General features: G+C 38.9%; 1 protein-coding gene across 3 annotated transcripts in view; it reads left to right on the top strand.

Annotated features, from left to right (window-relative positions):
• Positions 1 to 24,221, top strand: part of INPP5A (inositol polyphosphate-5-phosphatase A) — a 259,792-nt gene that overhangs the window by 166,699 nt on the left and 68,872 nt on the right. For all 3 annotated transcript variants that reach the window (XM_049811311.1, XM_049811310.1, XM_049811312.1), the window contains exon 9: positions 14,148 to 14,232. In XM_049811311.1, coding sequence (XP_049667268.1) covers positions 14,148 to 14,232 — 85 coding nt within the window. The remainder of the gene's footprint in view (positions 1 to 14,147; positions 14,233 to 24,221) is intronic.

Below are 24,221 nucleotides of genomic sequence, written 5' to 3' on the forward strand. Positions count from 1 at the left end.
TGCATTGAAAAATATCTTTGCATATGCAGTGTTGTTATTTTTCCCTATGTAGATTTTCACTGAAAAAGGTTCTGAAGTGTGGAATGGAGTATAAATACCTTTTCAATCACATTCTTTCCAAAGTTTTATCTTATTTAAAGACAGGCAGATATTTTAGCAAAAGAAACTGTTTTTTCCACTATGTATAAAGTGCTTTCCCTGTGCACCCCAGCAGAGGGCTAAGTAGGAATTTCTCCAAAATAAGCATTTCTTTTCAGTTTTGGGGGTAATACAAGGATGAAGAGGAAAAATCCAGTGTGTCTTCTCTTGTGTCACTTGTAAAACCTCTTCAGATCATCAGAAAACACTGGAGGCACTTGGAGGATTTGCAAATAGGTAGCATGCAGTGGTTTATAAAAGATCCCTTATTCAAGGGACGGAGGTGCAGTAAAATCAGGATCTACTCTCAGTGCAGTTTGAGACAGATTTTTGAGTACTCCTACATAGAGCAGTGTGGGAAAGGCCTATTTTTATTTCATTTTTTTCTTGGCTCCATTAGTCTTCTCTCCTTTTCTTATGCTTTGCATGAGGGAACTTTAGCAAACCTGTATAAACCTTTTGCATTATTTATTGCACACTTGTTTATAGCATACAGTGTGCTTCATTAGCTAATTTTGGCTTTGGACCTCCCACGATGCCCTGGCAAGGGTAAGGTAATAAGACTGTAGTATTAGTGTCAGCTGTGGGTCAGAGATGTCATGATGGTATATCATTAAAATGTGACACTGCCAAAAACTGCCCCAACTCCCCTGTCCTTAGAAAAGAAAACCTTCGATTTTAGGTTGCACACTACTACTGTGAGCTTGCATTCAGATGAATTGTTCATTTTGAGAGAGCAGCCAGCCGCAGATCCGGACCTCCATAGTGAAATGATGGGCTGACTTGCACAAAAGGGGAGTTCTGTAAGAGCAGTGAATAATGGGAAACCCCTTTCATCGGCATTGCTAACCTTTTGGCAGCCACCAGCAAACTCTATTCTGATCTGCTGATTGGGGAGGACAATACACTGAAGCTCACTTTGAATGAATGCTACCACCAACAGTGTCCCCATTCAGAGGGTTTTGGGAACCATCTTTGACCATTGTCTGCCATCACTCCTTCAGACAGTAGGAAAAGGGAAAGTGAGAGCGTCTATAGGGGGAAAAGTACTTCTTTTCTTGGCTTTAATCTCGCTTTAAAGCTTCATAGATCTACATTTCCAGCTGAGCTACTGGAACTATGCAGTGTCAGATAAATACAGAAGAGAGAGGTTTCAAGCTGAGCTTTTAAATCCCCTTATCTGCATGAACTAATAATGCAGATTTAGTGCTGTTAAAAACAGAGACTGATAAGTCTTTTCCTTTAAAGCCTTTAAACTGCTAAAGAGCATTTAACAGCAATGCAGTTCAAACTCAGTGAACAATACTGAGAAGGAAAACAGTTTAATGAGCTAAACCTTCACTGAATGAAACAGAAACACCTTCTCACAGTTGATTTAGGTCACTGTGGGAGTAAGTGAAAGCGCAGTTCTGTTCACCCTGCATCTTCATAAACATGAATTAAGTACAGCCTTTTCATGTAAGGTAAAAGCTATCACAGGAGTTTGAAATACAAAAAAGAAAAGAGTTTGCAAATAAGCTCAAATGAATTAGTTTAACTGTTAAAATAATGAGGGAAGTTAGTTTCCCCAAAATTATTTTACTACAAGGTTTTAACACATAGAGATGCACAACATCTCTAAATTACTGAGAAGGGGTGGGGTTGGGGGGGACGGGGGGAACAAAAAGTGTCAAGTGAATGATTTAATGTTTCCACTAAAAGTTTTCTCCAGAGAGAATCTATTAATAATCATAATAACATGTTTTGGAAGTAGAAAGGTTTAATCTTACAATGGTGTTCTGAAGTGATCTAAATTTAATAATGTTAAGAATGAATTACAGAGAGAGAAGAATGCTTTTAAAGACAGCTAGCTGGTTATGTGCTGAGCCAGATTGTTTTTAGCATTTGCCATTTAGCAAGTGCGAAGAAAATGTGGTGTTAGACTCTTTAAAGACTAAGAGAGTTGGAATTACAGTGGTGTTAAGTAAATATTTGCTTGTATATTTACAAATACATATACAGTGTATATGTAGAAAATTGGCATGTGTAATGAGTGTTTGTCAATGCTAATGTAAACCCAGACTAAATTCCCAGAAGTCAATTACATTGTTCAGATAGACACAGATACAGTCAAAACTGAGTTTGCCTTATAAATGAGAGTAACAACATCTGCTTTATATTTTGTGGGGCAAAAAAATTCCTCCAGGCCCATTTTGGATAATTCCCATGTACAATTAGCCGCATTTGCATAATACTTGCATTTTTGTATTTTCTAAAGTTGGGGGGTTTAAGCTATACATGAGAGTAGGAAAGGAAATGTAGTTTACATTTCAGTTTAGTCTTTCATACATCTGCTGTAATTAATGCTTGTGCATATGTCATTAATTAATCATATTGGCATATTAGTCAAGTTCTTTAGACACTTGCTGGGGAAAAGTGTCTGCTGAATTTAATAGCTTGGCTAGGGAATGAGTAGAAGCTGTAGGATAGGGTCCTTTAAAAGTATTAGAAGAGAGTTTGCGAAGGACAAGGACGTGAGATGTTAGCCTGATACTGTGGTTCTTGGTGTGCCAGCCATTTAAACTTCCTGAAATTATCTGGAGCATTCAGATCCATAAAATGAATGTGGTTTTTTTTAAAGAAAGTGACAGTGCTCTTCTGTTTTCCTATTGAAATGTTCCCTGGCCTAGTTCAACAGAAACATTTTTACATTACAACTGTGAAATCTTGGCATAAAGCTTCCCTTTGTGCCCTTCATTATTTTCTCACAAATATAGTCCATTGTCACATAGCTGAAGTTAATTTGATCAACATTGGGACATTTAACTTTTATGTCCGGTCAAAGGAGCTGTTTCATGCTCATTTTGGGTATTCAAAAGAAATGATTGCCAGAAAAATAATGTTACTATTAACAATTCAGAGCAATTAGTTTCCCAGGGAGAGGCGATGTGATGCACCGGCTCCACACAACTATTCTTTGTCATTTTATGGATGCTCATCAGTCAACTGTCACATCTTCTCAAAGACCCCTCCAATCTAAATGTTTCTCTTTGGGCTTTTCCCAGAACTAGCAGCTGAATGAGCAAAAGAAAAGCCACTTAGTTTCTAGGCAAAGGAAAACTTCACTCTAAAGATCTGGGTCATTTGAGAAGATCCTAGGAGTAGCTTGCTTTGGGGGGGGGGGGGGGGGTGCTGTTGGATTTTTTATTTTGTTTTATTTATTGCTTGCAACAGTGATTTTAACGTCAAGTGAAAACTCTCTGTAATCGTGTGGCTTCAAACGTTTAGTGAAATTTCTGTGTATTCAGATAGAATGCACTCCCAGGGCAAATAAACCTTCCATCCAAATGTCTTCTAACAAAGGTTTAAAACCCTAGATCACATTCAAAAAGACAGCTTTTCATTAAACACCCTGAGGCTCATCTCATTAATATTCAGTCTCTCCCCCCCCTTTAAACTAAGGTTAAGTGCTCTCAAAATTAGTGTGTTTGTATAATATGCTCTTTAAAGAGTAAATCCAGCAAAATTGTCTTGTAACTTTCAACCTGTCAAATACAGTCAAAGACACTTTTTCCTTGCTGCTTGTTTTTCTGCTGGCTTGAGCTTTTGCATGTTTGATGCAGTTGTCAAAATTTAACTTACATGTCCTTCCTGTTTACACAAACACGTTTTGAATTTTATTTAGGTTATATTTTTAGCAGAAAAATAATTTTGAAGTTGTATGCATTGTAATGGAAAATATACATTATTATAATTTTAAGCATACAATAAATGTATTTCCTTAATAAGTGAATGATGATTTTTGATAGTCCTAGTCAGTAATTTTGCCCTTATTCTGTTATGGTCAGCATTTGGGGCTTTTCTTTTTTTTTTTGCATCAATAACTGAACAGGTTATTAATAAATTTGAAGCATTTATTATTCAGATTGTAAACTAAAGAGCTGTTGTTTCTTTCATGATAAAAAGAAATCTGTATAAACAATAGCAGGTTTGGAAGCAAAGATCTGACTGGAGAATCAACAATCCAAAATCCAGAACTTTAAGACTTGCAGGTGTCACACAAAAAGGTGTCACTTAAAAAAAAATAGTGTGGATACACTAAGTCACTCTTCACTTTGTCTGCCTAATGTGAATAGAATTGTGGCTCTTACAGAAGAAATGCTGAAAATAAAAGCTCTGAGGTTCCTGGAGGGGTTGTCGACTGTTGTTTTCACAAAAGCAAACTTACTGTCCTATGGTGTGGATCGCAATAAGGGATTGCCAAATCTACTTGGGAGCTTGGGCCGCTTTTGGCGGCACTCGAAGCCTCCACCTGACCTTTCATAAGGGCTTTACTCCTTTTTACCTATTTCCCAGTAGTACGTTCTCCTGGAGCTGCCTCAGTTGGGTACCATGTCTTTCCAGTAGAAGATAGCTGATGTAACTACAGGCTGGACTGGATGTATTGTAAAAAAATACCACTCCTAGGAGAATTTGTGTAATTAAACAGACAATTGAAGAAAAGAGAGAACGCCTCTTAAAAAAGAAATGGCTGCAAATAACTTGTTGCCTGCTTGATTTTGCTGTGAAAATGGCTTTATATGAGAATGTGCAGAGTACGTCACTTTCTCATTGAGTTATATTTCCTTTTTACTGTAATTTGTTCCTTAGAGAGTCTGCAGCTAGATAAAGAGCAGTCATTAGAGTCTAGCTAAAGGTGACACTCACATCAGCATTCATTGTGGTTTGTGTCTTTTGAAATGTTCTATCGTATAGCCATATAATCTTCCAGGATAGCTATGATTCAATTAAGAAGAATCTATATGGGCTGTTGATCCAATTTTTATTCATTTGCAGAGAAATGAAAATAAATTGCTATGGTGATGTTATTTACAGTGCTCGCTGTAGGATGATGCTATGAGCTGGTAGTTATAAAACGGAGAAATGGTTGAAAGAGCTCCATTCTGCTTCTGTTTGAGTCTATGGGCACTACATGAATAATCATCTTTCAACATTTTTACTCTCATAGGAAGGTAGGATCACTATGTGAGAAGGTTGTTGTCTCTGACTCTTGTATTCTGTGTCCTGGAAAGATACGTATTCTCCCTAACAGGTAAACAACCAGATGCAAGTTACAGCATTTTAGCTGCTTGTCTGTCTGTACAAGTGCTGAAGTAGTTACAGACCGACTTGGCAGACATTATTCATGGACTGACAGGTAAATAGCTGTAACTGCCTCACCTTTTATGAAAGCTTCTTTATCTTTCTTCCTTCAGTGTAGGATTTAAGATGCAGCCAAGATGATTCGGTTTCTCACTCCAAGGAAAATGGTCCTGCTATCTCTGTATCCACCAGAATTTTCTTTGTTCAAACCTAATGTTGACAGCTCTAATTTTTTTAATCGCTGTGCTCTTTTGAGAGGGTTTTTTCCCTTCTCTTCAGCACTTCAAATGTTTCTGTCATGTCACCCTTCGTTTGTTTCCTCTCTTAGCTCAGCAGTCCGCTGCAGTGTGATTTTCAAAGGGATAAATGCCCAAGCTAACAATTAAGTACATAAAATTTATTGCTAGTTAGCTTTTCTCAACATCAAGCATTTTTTAATCCTTTGTGAGTGAAGTCTTTCTTTCTGTGTTTCCAGTAATTTGCATTGCCCTTTTCTAGATGTGGTTGGTTTTATTTTTAATTCACAGTCCCTCTGAGCCTAGGAGTTTCACCAGGCAAGCCGATGGAAGTGTGTGGATTTCTGTCGCTAGCAGCACACCGTGGTGTGATGTTGCCAGTGTCCTGTCACCTTCTGCTGTCCCCTTTGCCCGCGCGGCCATCCACAGGAGGTCGGACTGGGAAAGGTGTTTGTTGCAAGTCTGGCAAGATACAAATCTGGCAAGATTTCTTAACCATTCTGCCACTGTTCCCATCAGTGAACTGTTTAGGACGTACAATGCCTCTGTTCTGAATTTTTCTAGATTTGTCACAGAAAGTGCTTTTCCCAGCCTTAATGAGTTAATGGATCAGTATCCCATTGCTGTGTATCCTGGTTATTTTCTGGCTTGCTATTTGCACTTCTAACACTAAGTGAACACAGGATTTTTGCTTTACTCCCCCACATCCAACCCTTGCAGAACAGTAAGCAAGAATTGCAGCGTCTCAGCCATCATGGAAATTAAGATATGGCAGTTACCTGCTGCCTGCTTGTGACCAAGTGTTACCAACATTGAGGAGTTCCAGAAGTTATGTGGAAGAATTTTAATCTTCCATGATAAAGTAAAGGAAGATTCAAAAAGACGTGCAGTTTCTCTGGTTACTTCTTGTTGTTTTCTCTTACATCAGATGAAAAGCAAGAAAATTTCTTTGTAACACAACACCAGTGCCATAGCATTGTATTCTCCTGTAGCAAAATTGACAAGTACTTACCTCATTATACATGGCTGCTATTTCATTAGGCGAATGTCAGTGTCAGGTAAGATCATGGTTTTGTCAATATAATGAAAATACCAGTCAAGTGAGGAAAAAGTCACAATTTTCCAGCTCTAAAAATTGATTTTTATTGCTCTTCTTGTAATCCTTTCTTTGGATTAAGTATTTATTATTGATGTGGTCTTTCTTTTAATCTTAATAGCTGCTGACATTGTAATTAATTAAAAAATACAACATTTTTGCCCAAATGGCACTATATTGAAATTAAAAGTGAACATCACATATTAGTTAAGCAGCTCTGGCAAATGTCTTGAGTGCTAAGATGATTGCCTAAGCTTCTTGACAATTCCCTTCATCTTGCTGTATGCTGCTTGACCTTTTGAGATGTTTTGGTGTTATTAATAGGTTTTAGCTATTATATCAGAAAGAACAAGGCACAAAAATATGATAAACTTTTATCTTTTTAATGACAGTGCTACAGCACCTTAGGCATGCCAATGAAGGCACTTACATCACGCCTTTTGAGGCACACTTAGACACCAGGTAACTTTTATTCAGAATTGATGGGGACTTTTCTGGAATTTGTCTCTAAACATATATCTGAGAATGCAAACTGGTGCGAGCTGAGCGCTGACTGTGCTGCAGAAGGGAGGCAATATGCAGAATAGATGTCAGGGTTCTGTTTCAAAGCTTTCTCCAAAGCCTCTGCTGGAGGTGGATCCCCTACGGACCAGTTCCTGAGGTGCAGGTGTGCCACTCTTTGACTAAAACTTATAAAGATGAGGACAGGAACGGCAGAAATCTGAAAGGCCACACAGCAATCCTGTGTCTAGTTTTGTACAAGCCAAAACCTAACATTTCCATTCTCTTGATCTTCAGTTCCTTAACAGGGCTGTGGTAGAAGACAGGTTTCTCTGTCGTCGTTCCTTGACTTTCCACCAGAAGTCACTGCAGGAGTTGTTATTGCCTCTGACATTATAGATCTATGGAGAAGAAAGTGTGTATAACCTTCTTATCCATAGGTCACCTGCTACCTCCATACCAACTCTTGGCTCCCACGGGTGGGATGGTCAAGTCACTTTCTGCCTCTTTTTTTTTTTTTTTTTTCCCCACCCCTTTCTAAACATTCCTCTTTGGGGTAAGATCCTCTCTTGTCAAGCAAATGTTAGTTGAGTGTGCCCCTTGCAAACTGTGGCCACGAGGTCCAAGCCTGCTGCCCGTGGGCTCTGGCCGCAGCATGCCTGTCAGGCTGCGGAGCAGCTGGCTGCACTGCCTCCGCGCTGGTAGCCATTTGGTGACCCCCCCGGCAGTGCCGCGCGGTGAGTCCGGCCACTGGACGTGGGCAGGGGGGTCCAGGCTGCCACAGGGGTGCAAAGGGCCCCGCCGGCTCAGTCTCGGGGGTGTTGCCTGAACACTTCACTGATCGGCCAAAGCATGAAGAGGTTTTGCCGTCCCGTGCAGAGACTTAGGCCAGCATTACTTTTACTAGATTGAGATCACAACAGACAGAACCTGTGGTTCAAAGCTTTGCTTAGGTCAACAGTAAACAAAATTAGGAGTTTCACCTGAGAAATGATTGCCACACCGAGACTGAGCTGTCCTTCCTTCTCTGCGTAGTTAGTTGTGGTTTTCATATTCGTTTCCTTAGGAAAGGACATCTTACATAGGCAGTCACATGTTGTCTGTAAAGTGGCTTTTGTACCTTTAATTCCTTCTGCATGGATAATGTGCAGAAATAAAGAGATTGTGGAAGGATAATATCCTACCCTGTAAGTTGTACGAGAAATAATGGAAGTGCTCATATTAGCTAGTATTTAGCTTAAACACATTTAGTTATTATAAAAATTTGCTCACTGAATAAAATATGGCTTGACCTCTGGATTGTTTCTTCCCAAGAAACGTGACAGTGTCCCTCCTTCTCCTTCATTCAGCCTGCTTGGCAGAGCTGCAAGTTTTTTGTTTTGTTTTGTTATGTTATTGTTGTGTTTAAAAAAAAAAAAAAAAAAAAACCTCAAGCCCCTCTTTTCAGCAGTGTCAAGTTAGGATGAATTGGCCAGGGAGGCATGTTTATAGACTGTGTGAAGAACTTTGTCTTTGTGTGGGAATGCTGGTGACACTGGTATGGCTTGCCTGAATGAACTGCGATGACGCGGCTAATAAGGTGTCCTGCTGAGCGCCGCAGCAGCCTTTCTCAGACCTCCCACTTAATGCCATTCAGCTCCAGCTCAGTGTAGCTAATTTTTCCCATTCCCTCAATTCTTTAGGCCTCCTTACAAACAGAAAAGTCAACTTTCACACCGAGCAGAAGATAAGTGCTTTAGGAAATAATCGTGTAAACAGAATGTTACCTTCTGACCTGATGCTGATACCTTGGTCTGGGACAAAACCCAGCTGGCTATTGCATTAGACATGGCTATTAAAGGAATAATGCTGCTGATCCTCCTTACAAAGTGCCCTGAGAAATGGTTTAGCCAAATCACAGTGCCTCTTGTCACACTGAATCATGTTCAGCTGCTCTCTTCCATGACCAAATTGCTGATATTTAGCCGGTTCCTTGTCTTCTCCTCTCTTGTGACAGTATGGGAGGGAGGTAGGTATGAAAGCAAGGGAAAGTCGGTCATGTTTCCAATTGCCCTATTATTTCCTGGCTGGATTTCAGTGGTTTGGAATGTATATACAGTACACCATATAGCTTTCATAAAAGAGGGTGCATTTCGTAAAGTATCTTTAATTGTAACTACTGTAATGAGTACTTAAACTAAATTATGAAAGGACTTCAGTGATTCCAATAGCATGGAATTGTTCATTTTAAGATTGCGCTAAGCAATTCCCTTTGCTGTTCTGTGTAGAGACTAAAATTAATAACTAGACCCAGATTTCCAGTAGTGCTGAGGAGAAGAGGAACCTCTGCCTCTTACTTGTTTTAGTCTTGGTAGGAATGTGGCATCCAGATCTCCTAAATGGCTTTGAAAAAACTTATCTTTCACAATCCATTCAGCTGACACTGCCATCCAGACTGAGGTCTGTCTTTACGTCAAAGTAATTATTTGACATATCCTAGGCTCCAAGAGCAAACCCTGAGCGTTTGCTTCTACTGTGGCATTTGTTTGACTTCTCTTTAGGTTTGCCTATTGCTCGGGTCCATCCAGCCCCTGCTCTGGGTTGGGTAGTGCCTTTGTTGCAGGCAGGCCAATCTAGCTCAGGCTAAAGATCTTCACCATCATAGCTCAGAAGGTTTCAGAACTTTCTTGTAATTCTCCTGATGTACCCAGAATAACAGTCAGTTTTTGCCACAGGTCTTTGGGAAAATGTGTCAGGGGACTGCCATGCTAAAAAGCACTTGATGAGTGGAGGTCGTTTTGCTAGAAGTCTTACTGACACAGCAGAGCAAGTACATTTCTAAGTGCAGACACAGTAACTTTTTTCTGGGTTTGTAAAGCAGTTGCTGATATCCAGTGTGAGGCAACCTGCAGTTGTTAGACCAAAATAAGAATTAAATTTATTTATTTTGCAGCAAAGAAACTGCTGTGGTAATTTAACATTAATTTGCACCCTTACCAGTGAAGTTTACTCCTTAAAAAAAAGTGTGAACCATGGATCTGACTCATCAAAACATTTAAGCATGTGACTAACTTTGACTGTAAACTTCACTTGAAAGTTGCAGTTGCCTGAGAGTTTCCTTCTTTTACTGTCCTGTCATGTCTAAAAAGCTGTTCAACTCTGTTTCAAAAACTGTTTGCGGTCTGCCTCTTCTGAAAAATACAACAAAATTTGAAAAGAAACAGAGAATAACCCAACCAGTCCAGAAGACTTTAACTGTAGAGCTATCAGTTAAAAATGTAGAATTAGTTTGAAACTGGCAAAATAATTAAGGTAGTGCGTTCCAAGTGTGAAGAATCTAATACTATTGTCAAAGACTCCTGATGCAAATTAAATATTTTGTGTTTGTGGAACTAGTAGAAGAGAAATCGTCTATGTCATTTGTATTTGTGAGCTTTAAAGTTTAACAAGGTCATCAGTATACCCAGTCATAAGTGTGCATTTTTTCTAATGGTCCTTATTTGCCATATTGAATTTGTTATTTTGATTTCCAAAATGCACAGAAGTCAAAGATACTTCTTCAGTATGTTCAAAGTACAAATAAACTCTTTTCTCATAAGCAATACTTTCTAGAGCAAGAACAAAGGATTAGAAGAGTAAATGTATTCTTCCAACCTTTCCAAAGGGAAGACTTCTCTTTCTGGAAAGAAAGAGCTGTAATCTGGAAAGTTTTCTATTTTATTCGTATTCAAGCATTGGATACATCCTGATTGCCTGTCATCTCTGATGGCCCTGTGTAGGTCACAACAAGCAGCACAGCTAGTTAAGGCACTGATGATCTTTTGTTTGCCCTTGCATATAGAGTTGTGGAAGTGAAATATTTGTAGCTTCTCTACAGTCATGAAATGTTTATCTGAGTCACCTATTTTGTCATAAACTACTTAGAAAAGTTGTGCAGGAAAGAATAGATCCTTAAAGTATGTTGAAGCCTTTCGGGATAATCTGGTAGTCAGCAAGTACAAGTTAAAGGAAATGACGCTAGGTCCTCCCACTGAAAACATAAGATTAATGCTAGTGATATAGGTTGTCTGCATTCTTTTTATATGATTCGGATTTATCACTCCATTGACTGATGCATGGCAACATTTTTAACAGATTATTTGATTCATGGTTAAAGGAAGGGCATTGTTATAGAAACAAATAGCAAAGTAGAATAACACACATTTTGAAGCCTTCCAAGTTCATTTGCATGCACTCGTCCTTGTTATTAAAAAAAAAAAAAAAAAAAAAAAATATTTTCTGAGTTCTCATTTACTTGTACACATGATGAACTGTGTATATTTGTAGCTCAGAACACAGCAACAGGAGGAATGGAACACTTTTGTTCAGATCTTGCTCCAGTCCCAACACCTTCACTGTGTGTCCCTGGTCCTGGCGAGACTCGCAGTGTTTTGCAGTACTCAATTTCTGTCCCGAGTCCCCCCAGCGCCGGATGTTTTTCCTGCATATTCCTGGGGGAGGAAATCCTACTGTACTCTTCTTTATTGCCATCTCCTTTACTAACTTGGAGTCTAATTCTAAAAGCACAATCAAGAAGATTAGTTATTGTGCCATTGATTCAGTGCAATTGTAGGCACCAGTAAGTATTTCAAAACAGAGCTATCAGAGTACCAAATTGCTGAATTAATTCTAAGATTTGGGAACTCTTAAACTAATATGAAGTTCCAATGGCAAGGACAGTAGGTTACATACATGTATTAAGTTGAGTCATTTAAAGCATATTTTATTGTCAGGTATCCCAGATCATTTAATAAGTACATAAATGTGTATATACCTTGCTGTACCACTTTCGCTAATTTTATTGTACACCTAAATTTCACTACCTGTGAAAAAGAGATATGTCAGAAGCCACTTAAAGCATCATTCTTGAGAACTAACATTTAGACTGTTTTGCTTCAGTCTGTCGTGAGACGCTCTTTCTAAAATGTCCAACAAGACAAACTACAAGGGGAACAACTGGTTAAAATTATCAATTGTAAAGCTGGCATTGATTTGTTTGCAAATCATGTTTAAATCAGGTAATGTGGAAGACAATGAAATTACTGAATTTTAATTAATTGATCAGAAGCAGACTAATCAGCTGTTTGTTCATCAGTTAGGAGACATTTTTACTAGCTATTTTTGGAATAGTCTGTTTATTTGGAAAATCCGTCTTTGCATAATACAATCACAGGCATCATTCTCATAATATCAATTTGTTTTAAGAGGCCTTCTCTAGACCTTGATGTCATTCCTGCAATATCTGTCATTTCTTTGTCAGCAGTAAATGGCAATGGGCAAAGCCAAAACTAAGATACGAATCAGGAAAGTTGGCAAAGCAAAATCAGTTTTTCTTATGTATAAGTTGCATATCAGATTTTGCAATGATAGTGTTAGCAAATTGTGGTAATGTAAATGGTTTAACTTTTGAGTTCTCATTTTCCTTTAATGTGCCACGAGGGCACTAATCAAACTAATGTTATGTACAGGTCAAGAGTGACAGGTTTTTCTCAGTGCTTGCTGGGAGCTGACAGTAGACAGTATTTATTAACAGTACCTGCAATAATTTGTCAGCTGAATGGAGGATTTGGAGATTTTCATACCAGAAAAGGATAAGTCTTTGCAAGAGATTTTGCTTCAAATGATCACTACCTTAGGTCCGATGCACATTAATTTTTCACTAGAATAATATTCCCTATGTAATAGATTACTGTTGACTAAAAATGTGAGATGTTTTTAAGAGGAGAAGCAGTATCTCACTGTAAATCCAATGTTGTATCTTTCTTTATAGCTTTGAAAAGTCTAAACGGATGTAATGTATTAAAACTTTTAAAGCCATTTGAAATGAATGCCTCCTTGCTGGGCAGTATTGTTCCAGGAAGCCTACTTACTGTACATTACTTTATAATCCTTTACCTATCCATATGGGTCTCTGCCTGTGGCTCAGTTGGGGTTTCTGGCATCGTAACACTTACGTATTTATATATTCCCAGAATGTAGACAGCATATTGCCTTGCATTTGTTCCTTATTTCTTATATATTTTATATCTAGTATACCATTGCAGTTTTTTGTGCGTTCTGTCTGTGTATATTCTGTATAGCTGTAGCAGTCGCTTTTCAGGTATTTCAGACCTTCCTCAGCTACTGAGAGGAAATTAATTGTATTGATTCCTTTTTGAAATTAAGCGTGAATCAGTGGATTTCCAAATGCCAAGATCTCTGGAAGCATGTAAAATTGCACATTGTTAGGAGTACCAGACAATTGTCGTTAATAATAGATAAGCTAATAATATAAACAATTTTTACTTATACAAGATTTGAAAGATGAACAGTAATGCCTTATCTCCCTGTTTAGTACTGAGCAATGGCTTGAGAAAAAGGTCAATCTTTACTCCACGTGTGGAAAGATCACCTTTTAGATGTTAGCTACAACCTCAGTAAAAATCTGCTTTGAACAAAGAGAACTGTCTTTCAGAGAACTGAGCCAGGCAAAACCTTGTAGATCAGTCTCTACCAGATGTGGTGATTAATGTTTAGCCCTAACATGTCACTTTTCACATAGTTCTTAGAGTACTAACAAACACTGGTAAGCATTATGATCACAATCATACAGATAAGTAAACTCAAAAGTAGATGTATTCTGAACTCATCACTAATATGGGGTTTCTAATTCTTTGCTGCCCGGCCCAAAGCCATACACTTGAACTTTCAAAGGTGTGAAGTACCTCCATGATACCCTCAAGATTTCTGTGATGCCCAAATGCTGGTTCTGCATTATTTGTACTAACTGCTGCAAGCTTGCTTTCCTCCAAATTGTTCTTTCAGCCAGACAGGGGGAATCAAATGCATTATTTTACTGGGGCTGGAGATAGAATTGCCTAAGCAAAGAATCAGCCCAAAAACATGGTTAAAGTATTGTTCCAATATAAACTGGTGGTTTTGATCATTCCAATAATTACTTCTGAGATTGTGCTTAGAAGGTAAGATATGTGTATTTGTGTACCCTTGCATGTACTTAAAGCTGAATGACAGGTTTGTTTTGTTTTGTTTTTTTCCAGAATTATAGATCAGCGGTTTGAGAAAGTTTCGTATTTTGTCTTTGGAGATTTCAACTTTAGACTGGATGCCAAAGCAGTAGTAGAGGTAGGACTTTTATTTTTCTTCTGTTGTAGACCCTACCAGGTTTTATTTCTCAAATATTTTTTCCTGTGGAAAAGCTAAAAGTGACTTAACAAACTAATCTCAATATTGACATCAGACTTAGCTAAGAATACTTTTAACAGGAACATCTGACAGGTAACTAAAAATCACTGTTGTGAATCTGCTGAAGCAATTAAGAAAAATAGAGCTGACATGCCGCATTTCTTCTCAGTAGTAGTGTGTAAAGTGAATATGGGCTGTGGATGCCAGTGAACTGCAGAGTCCATGCCACCTGTTCATGTTCCTGTGTATGGCAAGGAGAAAATGTGGGTACCCATCTAAGAAGAGACCTGGAGTCTTCACAATGCATGCAGGAGTCTTTTCTTTTGGCAGGCATGCAGATTCCTTGTTTGAAATCTCTTCGGGCTTCAGCACAGGATACCACATTTCGGTTGTTTGTTTGTGACTTTTGCCATATATTTATAGCTCACAGTGAATCTTATAATTATTTACTGCAAGCGGAGTAAGTAGTGGTTTATACTTGTACTCTGTGGGGGAAAAAAAGAGAGACATTTCCTAAATGTCTGTGATAGAACTCCACACTTTAAAAGTACAAACAGATGTTTGTGCAAACCTTTGTGATAGTAGCATCTCAGTGTGGAAGGGTGACTGGAAGATTTGTATAAAGCCAAAAAGAATGCAGTAGACCTTCGTCATGAGTTGAGATTACCTTGACTTTCCTGCTAAAGCTCAGCTCTGGGTAACATGGAGTCAAAAATAATACCCAGGTTGAAAACCAATTTAACCTCATGGTTTTCCCCCTTTAATTCTCAGAGATACTGTAGTGTCTTTTTGATGTCCTTGAGGGTAGGCATGTATCTTCTAAATGAAAAGCTTTTATTTTGTAAATCAAGCAGCGAGAAGTAAGTGGCCTGTGTGTCAAAGGCTGGCTACCCCTCATAGAGGTGTGGTGCAGTTCTCCTTCCTCTTACGTGATGAGTAGTCCTTCATCTATTGAAAAACAGTTTGACATTTCAGCACTGCATATGTAGCTAATAACGTCGTTCTTGGAATCCTTTAGACATTGCAGTCATTTAACCAACAAACTCAAAACATAATTGAAATGAAACTCAAGTCACTGATTCAGAATATGCAGCTTTATACTGCATATGTTAAGGACGAAATCCTGCTCTGCTACGCTGCGGTAACCATAGTTATCATCAATGTTTATAGATTACTTGTTTTGAAATATTATGCCTGTTTGTTTTTTATTCACTAGTGGTGCAATAGTATTACTGAGAATGCTCCTGCCTGAGAACACCTCTATCAATCATGCTGCAGTAGAATTATCTCTTACACCCAGTATTGATGAAGGGCGCTCTAAGTTTTTCCTAACTTACTAACTGCCTAGCAGTCTGGAGGATTGAAACTGCGGAGAATGCTTTCTTTATTACCAATAGATTAAGATTCCTACATTTATATCTGTGAGTTTCAAAGTGATCCACTTCTAACAAAATAATGTCACTAACCACAGATGATGCATACTGAGTGAACTGCACAACAGGTAGTAAGAGTGCAGGTGATTCTTAGTCCTGACACAGTAGTTTTCATCCCTGACACAGTAGTTTTCATCTTACGAATGCTTTACCAATATCAATTAATGTTGTTGCATATGAGCACACAAGGTATAATTTGAAAATGAATCAAATTCATTTACCCATTCTTCCTAGATAAGGTGCATGCAGGTGTGAGTGTAAAAAGCATTAGAATAATACACATTTTCTGTTGCTTTTTTTGAGTAGCATACCCCATTAACCAGAACTTTACCCAGCTACTTTGCAACATTAATTAAACATAATTAAAGTTGATCTAGAAACTTCCACTTGTAACGTATGCACAGTTAAAGTCATATTAAGTTTGTTTGTAGTCTTCTGCATTTGGTGCTTTATAAACTGGTATGTCAGAAGATGCAAAAGATTTAAGAAATAGTTGTCTCATGCAGTTTACTACATAGAAGTGATAGTACAGGCAGTGTGTCTTTGACAGCATCGTAACACCAGAACAGTCATGAGTGAATCAATAGTAAGCATATAGCACTCTGTTTTGACAATAAAGTCTAGGCTCCTAGGAGGCAGATCAGTTTCTAAAGAATAATTTGGAAGGGCAGAGTTACAGGCCTCCTCTAGCAGGAATTATTCTAGATAGGACCTAATGGTTTGATTGTATATAAAATATATAAGATCCAATCCCAAATCACTTCACAAACTAGTTTATAAATGGCATTTCTCAACTGTGCCATTTTTCCAAAGTTGGCAGCGGGCAGAGTGCCTTGACCAAGGCCATGTGCAGCTGGCGGTGGCAGAACAGAATGGAACAAGAATGGCCAAAGGTGATTGCTCATCTAATGCTCAGTGCCAGCCAAAGTGTTAGCCTGTTGTTGTGTAGGAACCTCACACTCCAAAAAATATCTTGGTCCCTTCTGGCATTTTAAATGTGTGCCTATGCAAACTGATGTTAGCCATTCCTTCGACTATTCAGCAGTGTAGTTAATACTACAGATTTTAAGGGTTAATCCATTGACCTGTCATCTTTGTATATATTACTAAATTTATCTCTGCTTTTCTTGCTGACCTTTTAAATTCCCTCTTGAGAGTACAGTGTGCTGAAGGCTTGGACACTAAGATGCTACGAGCAATACATGTGTTGTGGAAACATAGACTGTGCTTATACCAAAGACAAAGAATAAAGTATATTTCTAAAGGATTTCTCAATTAAGCCATTGAAAGGGAGAATTTGAGAGCTGTTTCAAATGTGGAGTCCAGACACTGAAGTGCTGTGTGCTAAGTCAGATGCCGAAAACGTTGTGCTTATTAATTCATAATTGATAGACAATAAATCATTAATATATAATTTATTAAACATTTTATGGGAACCTTAATCTAAAGTCATATTGATTTCCTTGCTAGGAAAATCTGCTTTACTGTTGTTGGAGTAATCCAGGGGGGGATCAATAAAACAGGTAAAGGCTTCTAGCAATTCTGAGATCCATGTGTGCATTAACAAGGGCGTTGTCCGGAGGGATAAACTGGCAAGAAAGAAATAGGACATCTGTAGCATAACAAGCATAGCAAATACAGTTGGTTTATAGTAGATTTGAATTATAGTTTGAGCATAATTTGTAGCTTGGCAAGATGATGTTCAGAGAAATACCTACAGCTCATCCATTTAAAGCATTTTAAAGTTGTCCTCAGCCTGAAAAGGGCTAATGATAAGGTTCCACTTTAGTCTAGTTTTCCTGGGCTGATGTGTGATTCAAAATATAGGGAGCATGAGAGGACTTGGAACCACAAGATTTTTTCCTGAAGTCTCAAGACATTTGTATGCTCTGGGTGTGTGCCAGGCATCGAGGACATCGGGGTCCCTTTGCCAGGTCTCTGCCAGTGATGCCCCGTCTTGGCTTTGGCTGTGAGATCTTGTAAGGCGTGCTTGATGCCACCCTCTCCGTGGGACAGGGTAAAGCCCCCAGCCACTGTTTACCTGAAAATAAACATACGGAAGTGTGAATGCTACTAAGTGTTGATTATAAATGTTCAGTATTGCTGTAGTAATAATCCTCAGAAGTTTGTCTTGTAGCTAAATCCCTGGCACATCACTAGTCTGGCTCACTGTATCAACAGGCTGAAGAATAAACATTGCCGTGTTACTTAATTACCCGCACACCTAGTCAGTGGCTCAATGTGGTGGTCTCTTGACTGGGATCTGCTGTCACACTTCAGATGCTGTAGGTGCAGGTTTTTGCTCGTTATCCTGTTAACGACAGCTGCCCCAGCTGTGCTGGCCCAGGAGGCACAGCAGGCTGCCGGCACGGGGATGCAGGACTGCAGAGGGGACCAGGCTGCCGGCACGGGGATGCAGGACTGCAGAGGGGACCAGGCTGCCGGCCCTGGCCCTGGCCCTGGCCCTGGCCAAGCTCACCCTGGGGCCTCTGCCACAGGGTGAGCTTTAGGTGACCCTGTTCCAGGCTTAGCCCTCTGACTTTACTTGCTTCTGTCAATGTGTGTTTTAAATTACTCGGAGGGTTTTCTGACATTTTTTCTCAGGTGGGTGCAGACAAGGAGCTGTATGGCAAGAAACAGGGAATGCTCTGGTCTGTCTGCTGCATTCAGTTTGCAAACACCTACCCAACTGTGGAAGGAGATGCCTCTCATCCTGAACAATATGCCTCTGAGCTAAGGCACTGGCAAATTTGTAATGGCCAAGTGCTATTGCTGAGGTAGCATGAGTTAATCTTCCTAATGCGTATGCTGAGTTAGTTCCTGATCTGCTCTGGTGGCATCATTGGGGGCCTGATCCTGACACATCCTGCTGGGTCTGCGTAGCTGAGCTGTGAGGTCAGCCCCTCTCTATAAGGGAGATAAATGCCACTATGTTATTGTAAAACATCCAGAAAATTTTCTGTTAGCAGTCTAGCCTCTTAGAAGGCACCACCTTTTTGAAGATCCATTGTAGACCCATTCAGTCCAGCAAATTACAGACTTTTGCACTGCTGCTTGTGATATGTCTTTCTAGCATTGCATTCATTTAGTGCTAAACATCTTCAGTTCATCATTCTTCATGCTAGAAGTGTTTCCAAAAATAAACTTTGTAAATTCAGTTAATCCTACATATGCAAAGTTGGCTGAGTATTCTTGCTATGCTTTAACCTCAAAGATTTGCCTACTGATTGTTTTTTTCAGTGCTATATTTTTTGGGTGGTACAGCATTCTAATTATCTGCCCACTGCTTCCAGGTATCTTCTAGCACATCTATTCCCAGCATGTTACGGAAGTGTTCACAACCTATAAAAAATTACTATAAACTTTTATATTAGTTTGACTATGAATTCCAGTATGTATCAGCTTCTCTGCAATGTCTCTAATACAGGTGTTGTCACAGCATTTCAAAGAAACATGAATTTGTCATGTTTCTTTGTGTAGAAGATAGTTTTCCTATAATTTTTCCAGAAGTTCTACTCTCCCTGAGTTTTAAAGACGATACAGATAGGTCACTGTAATCTTTGCTGCTATCAGAAATACATTGCAGATTTATAGTAGTGTATGTGACAAAGGTAGTTTTTCTATTTCTGGAAAATTATCTTCTAAAATTGATTTGGAAGGAGATTTGATGAGGTGACTTTAAAGAAATCTGCTGCAGCAATGAGGTATACTGTAGGCTGAAATTGAAGAATATTCCAGAAATTTAAAAATTATTATGAGTTAGTGTTTTGGTTCTTCAGAAAAGGTAATGGGGTAAATGCTTGGAGGTTCTGAAATTAAACAAGATTAGTTGTCTATCAACTGAATAAAACTAGGATACTGAAACCTCTGAAACACGTTCAGGGTAAGAAGAGAACTGAAGTTTGTGGAGGGGAAAATGAGGGGATTTAATACAAAGAACTGAGAAGGACAGGTTCTTGTGTGATATGAGAAATGAAAGAAATGGAGTTACTGTGAGTGAATGCACAGAAGAAGTAAGTTGATTCTCTTCTGTCAGTCCCCAAGAGCGAGCAGCTTATCATCTGCTGTGACTGCTGTAGACCACACAGGGGTTCGCACTGTGATGGGTCCAAGGCCGTTTTAATCTCCACTTTCACCATTATATATATATCATTTTTTTTTAATTGAAACAGCTTACTAGCATCTAATATTTTCTGTAGGCTCTACAAAATCTTGCTAGTGTAAATGTGGAAGCAGGATCAGTCCCATAAATCTCTCCTTGCCTCCTCATTCACATGGATCTATGGAAGTGCAAGTGGGAGGGTCATGACCACCATCAGAAAATTTGTAGGGCTGCCTACACACTGGCATCCCACGCGGGCTGTCATTTTGTGTCTTTAACATGCAGAGGTGCCCTTTCCCCTTTGTTTTTTTTTTAAAAAAGAGAGAGTTCCCATTCTCGTTTGCCCAAGCACTTTGCTGGAACTTGGTGGTTGATGCAGTGTGTCAGTCAGGAACTGCCTTTCTCTCACTGTTTCCCTGCACCAGCCCCGAGCATCACAGCTCACAGCTTCAGCTGTGGTCATCAGTAGAAATATTTCTCCTTCTGTTCCTTCTATCTCAGTGAGTCAGTTTACCAGTCTTGCTTTATTTAAATCACCATTCAAGTCTAGACCAAGGAAGAGTATTTTTGCTGTCAGCTGGCCATACTAACAGTCTATAGTAATCTTTAAGAATTACGGTATTTTCATGTTTTTTAAAAAATCAGTTATCCACTGAAACTCTTACCTATAAATCTTCCTGATCCTATTCATCCATCTTAGGAAAGTACCATCAGGCTTAATAATACGGGCTTATTTTGACTGTTTTGGAATAAAAACCTGTTTCTGGCTGAGACTGCTGACTGAAAAGTCCTTTAAAGTTCCTTGTACTTCCAAGAAAAGAAGAAGGATGATTGTGTGCTCCTCAGTTCCAAGAATTGCAACTTAGGAATACAGAGTTCAGTATGCAAAACATAGGTCTTTAGGAGAAAGTCATATTAATCACAAAATCCATTTGCTCAGGATAAACCATAACCTTCACTTGTATCCAGAAAAAACAGTTTTCGTTTTTCCCCCACTAAAGGACATTTTGTTAGGGTTGATAGTAACTTGGTAAGCTGGAGAGGGATTAAATGTATCATATATGAACATTATAAAGGTAGCAACAGAAATGCTGTTTCGGGATTCCAGTCATTCTGGCCTACAAAAAGCTTTCGAGCTCTATCTGCAGAGTAAGAAGCAAAGTCCTTGTCTGAAAACTAGGAATTCATGCTTGTACACCTACCCTATCTACTTAATGGGTTACATTCAACCAAGATATTTCCTTTCTAGACTTCTGCCAAGCAGCCATTTGATAAGCCATAACTGGAATGGCTGATTAATTGTTTTTTAAAAGGTAATAACTACCCATAAAGAAGTTGCATATCTGGCTCCATCATTCACTTGCACTGTGCCTCTCTGCTACCTCTGACCATTTGACTTTGTTACCTAGTAAAATAGGAACGACTTCATTCTAGCATGACTCTCTAGCTCCTACCATATTGCTGATACTACAGTGAATCACAGAATTTTCATTTGATCATACAGTCTCGGCACAATATGGTCTTTTATTTTGAAAAAGGCAGTGGTGGCATCATGTCTTTTTATCAAGTGTGCTTGTGCCAGCAGAAGTTCAAGGAGCACTCCCTGTTACTGCTGTGATGTCTTCATCTAAAAAACATGGACCTCCTCATGTAAGACATCTCTCTCTTTCTTTTGAACAAACATCTTTTGTTCAAAAAAAAAAAAAAAAAGCTAGTGAAAAACTTTTTACATCTAAGTAATTGATTCAGATCTTACTCAAATCTGAAGAAATATTTTAAGTTCAACTTGTTTCATTATGGAGTCCTGTGTTTTGTGCAGTAACTAGGGTCTTTGCAAACTCCAGCCAACAAATGACCCGTTAGTAATTGTCATCAAAAAGATTAGTAGCTAATTAGGCAACTAGCACTGATTTGGAAACCTGATTCTCAGTGAGGTGGTCAGGCTGTGGGTGGATGTGGAGACTTGATTACCTTCTCATCTTTATAGGTGTGCTTCCCTGAACAAAAACAGGTCGTCTGGCAGGATATGGCTCTTGCTGTCTTCTTGCAATATTGGTGCTATCACTAATCATCTGGCTGTCTTGTCAGACACAAATATATATGTGTGTGTGTGTATTTTTTTCAACTAAGTATTATTTGCAGAAGGTGCTTTGAATACATCAGGAAAAGTGCATGTAAGAATTGCACATTCTTGTTGTGACAAACACAGCAGTCATTTTAAAATTCTGGCTTTTTTTGCTTTGACAAGTGAGCATTCAGGAGAAATTGGTAACGTGGTAATACCACATAGCATAAAGAAGTAAAGTGTATATAGTCGTGGGCATACGCAATTCCCTTCCAAAACCGCACCAGACATTGTTATCTTTTCTAGGCAGTGATGACATGCAGATGTGTATATGTATACATTTAAGATTTCAGCTGCATCCATTTAATTCATAGCCAAGTGGTAAGCCCTTGCAGGTCCTGCTGAACTCCTCAGTGCAGGATAAGCGAACCATCTGCTATATGTCAGTAGCTCTAGACAGCATAACATGGCATCTGAAGTACTTAAGTATTTTTAAATCATTGGGATATTGTTCTCTTTAACACAGTTTATTTTAAGAGTATTTTCAGAAAACAAACTTTGTATGTGACATTTCTTCTACCTATGACTATAAATTTTCCTCGGCAATTTCATGAATTAAAACAAAAACTTAGAAATATTTTTTCTTTAGTAAATCCATATGATAATGATACTCACTATTTTAAGGGTTTTATAATTTCCATAGCTACAAATTTCATGTTTGTTTCCTCATAAACATAATCTATTTCAATGTTTTGAAGTAATTTGGCGATTCTGGGGTTTGTGACCACAAATACTATTCCATTTAGTATGGCAGAAAATGTGATTACAATTGGAAAATTATTAAATTGGAAAATGTTTTAAGTGGGGATTATGCAAGTTGTGTTCTTTGAAACCATTTCAGCATAGTAATGCACTTGCAGAGAAACATTGCTAAAGGAAAATATAACATTAATGATCACAAAGATTACACAGGGACTATGTTGGCCACAGTATTTACAAAATAGCTCATGTTTCAAATCTGTAATGGGGGAACTAGAAGACATTTTCGGAAATAGAAAAGAATTTGTATTGGAAACCTGTGCTCAGGACATGTGCTCTTTTCAAGTTCATGGATCCTGAATTACAGTTGGAAATCATTAGGTTGGTTTTACTTTTCTAACTAGACTATGACCCTGTCTGCTAATGCTGGTTCATACCTTGCATCTTCAAACAGAAAGATCTTCAAACAGACCTAATCACAGAATACAGGTCATTTAGTTTGGAAGGAGCCTCTTTAGTTCTAGTCCAACCCCCTGCTCAAGCAGGGTCACCTAGACCAGGTTGTACTGGAGCGTGTCCAGTTTGGTTTAGAATATCCCTAACAGTGGAGACTCTACAACCTCTCTGGGCAACCTGTGCCAGTGCTTGGTCATCCTCAGAGTAGAAAAGTGTTTTCTCTTGTTCAAAGGCAACCTCCTGCATTTCTGTTTGTGGCCATTGCCTCTTGTCTTGTCACTGGGCACCATTGAAAAGAACTGGCTCTGTCCTCTCCATTCCCTCCCATCAGGTGCTTATATACATGAATAAGATCCCCCGGAGCCTTCTCCAGGCTGGACAGTCCAAGCTCCCTCATCGCCTCCTCATATGAAAGATGCTCCAGTCTGTTCATCATCTTTGTTATCTTGCTCTGGACTCTTTCCACAGTGTCCATGTTTCTCTTGTACTGGGGAGCCCAGAACTGGACCCAGTACTCCAGGTGTGACCTCACCAGTGCTGAGTAGAGGGGCAGGATCACCTCCCTTGACCTGCTGACAGCTCCTAATGGAGCCCAGCATGCTGTTCATGTACCAAATAATTTCTAAATAGCATCAACCTACACATTGTAGCTGCTGCACATCTGGTTTATGTGAACAGCTGAGACTGCTGAAAACTTTTTAGTTGCATCCTTTCTCACTGGTAAAATGAAAAGAAGTCTCACGTATGTAACTGGCATCACAGCTATCTGGTGCTACGCATCAGTAGAACCATTTTAAGTCATGAAGAAGCCCCTTTATAAAAAAAAAATCCTTAGCCTCAAAATATGAAAAAGATGGCAGTGTTTCTTTTCGTTGCTTTAATTCTGATTCCTCCTTGTGCACATGGAGCAGAATGAGAAAATTAGTAACCGCATAGTGATTTCGTGCTGAAATTGCAGAAGTCTTGGCTCAAATGAGAAATGGGCAATCGCTAATAGAAAGCAAAACTGTTTTAAGAAAGAAGGTGAACAGATGACATCCCAAGCACCTCAGTGCATGAACAGCTTGAGAAATGACATGAAGTGGCAGTAGTTGAAGGAAGGAGGGACTATTTC

The sequence above is a fragment of the Accipiter gentilis genome, chromosome 9 (genome assembly GCF_929443795.1).
Source record: "Accipiter gentilis chromosome 9, bAccGen1.1, whole genome shotgun sequence".
Lineage (NCBI taxonomy): Eukaryota > Metazoa > Chordata > Aves > Accipitriformes > Accipitridae > Astur > Astur gentilis.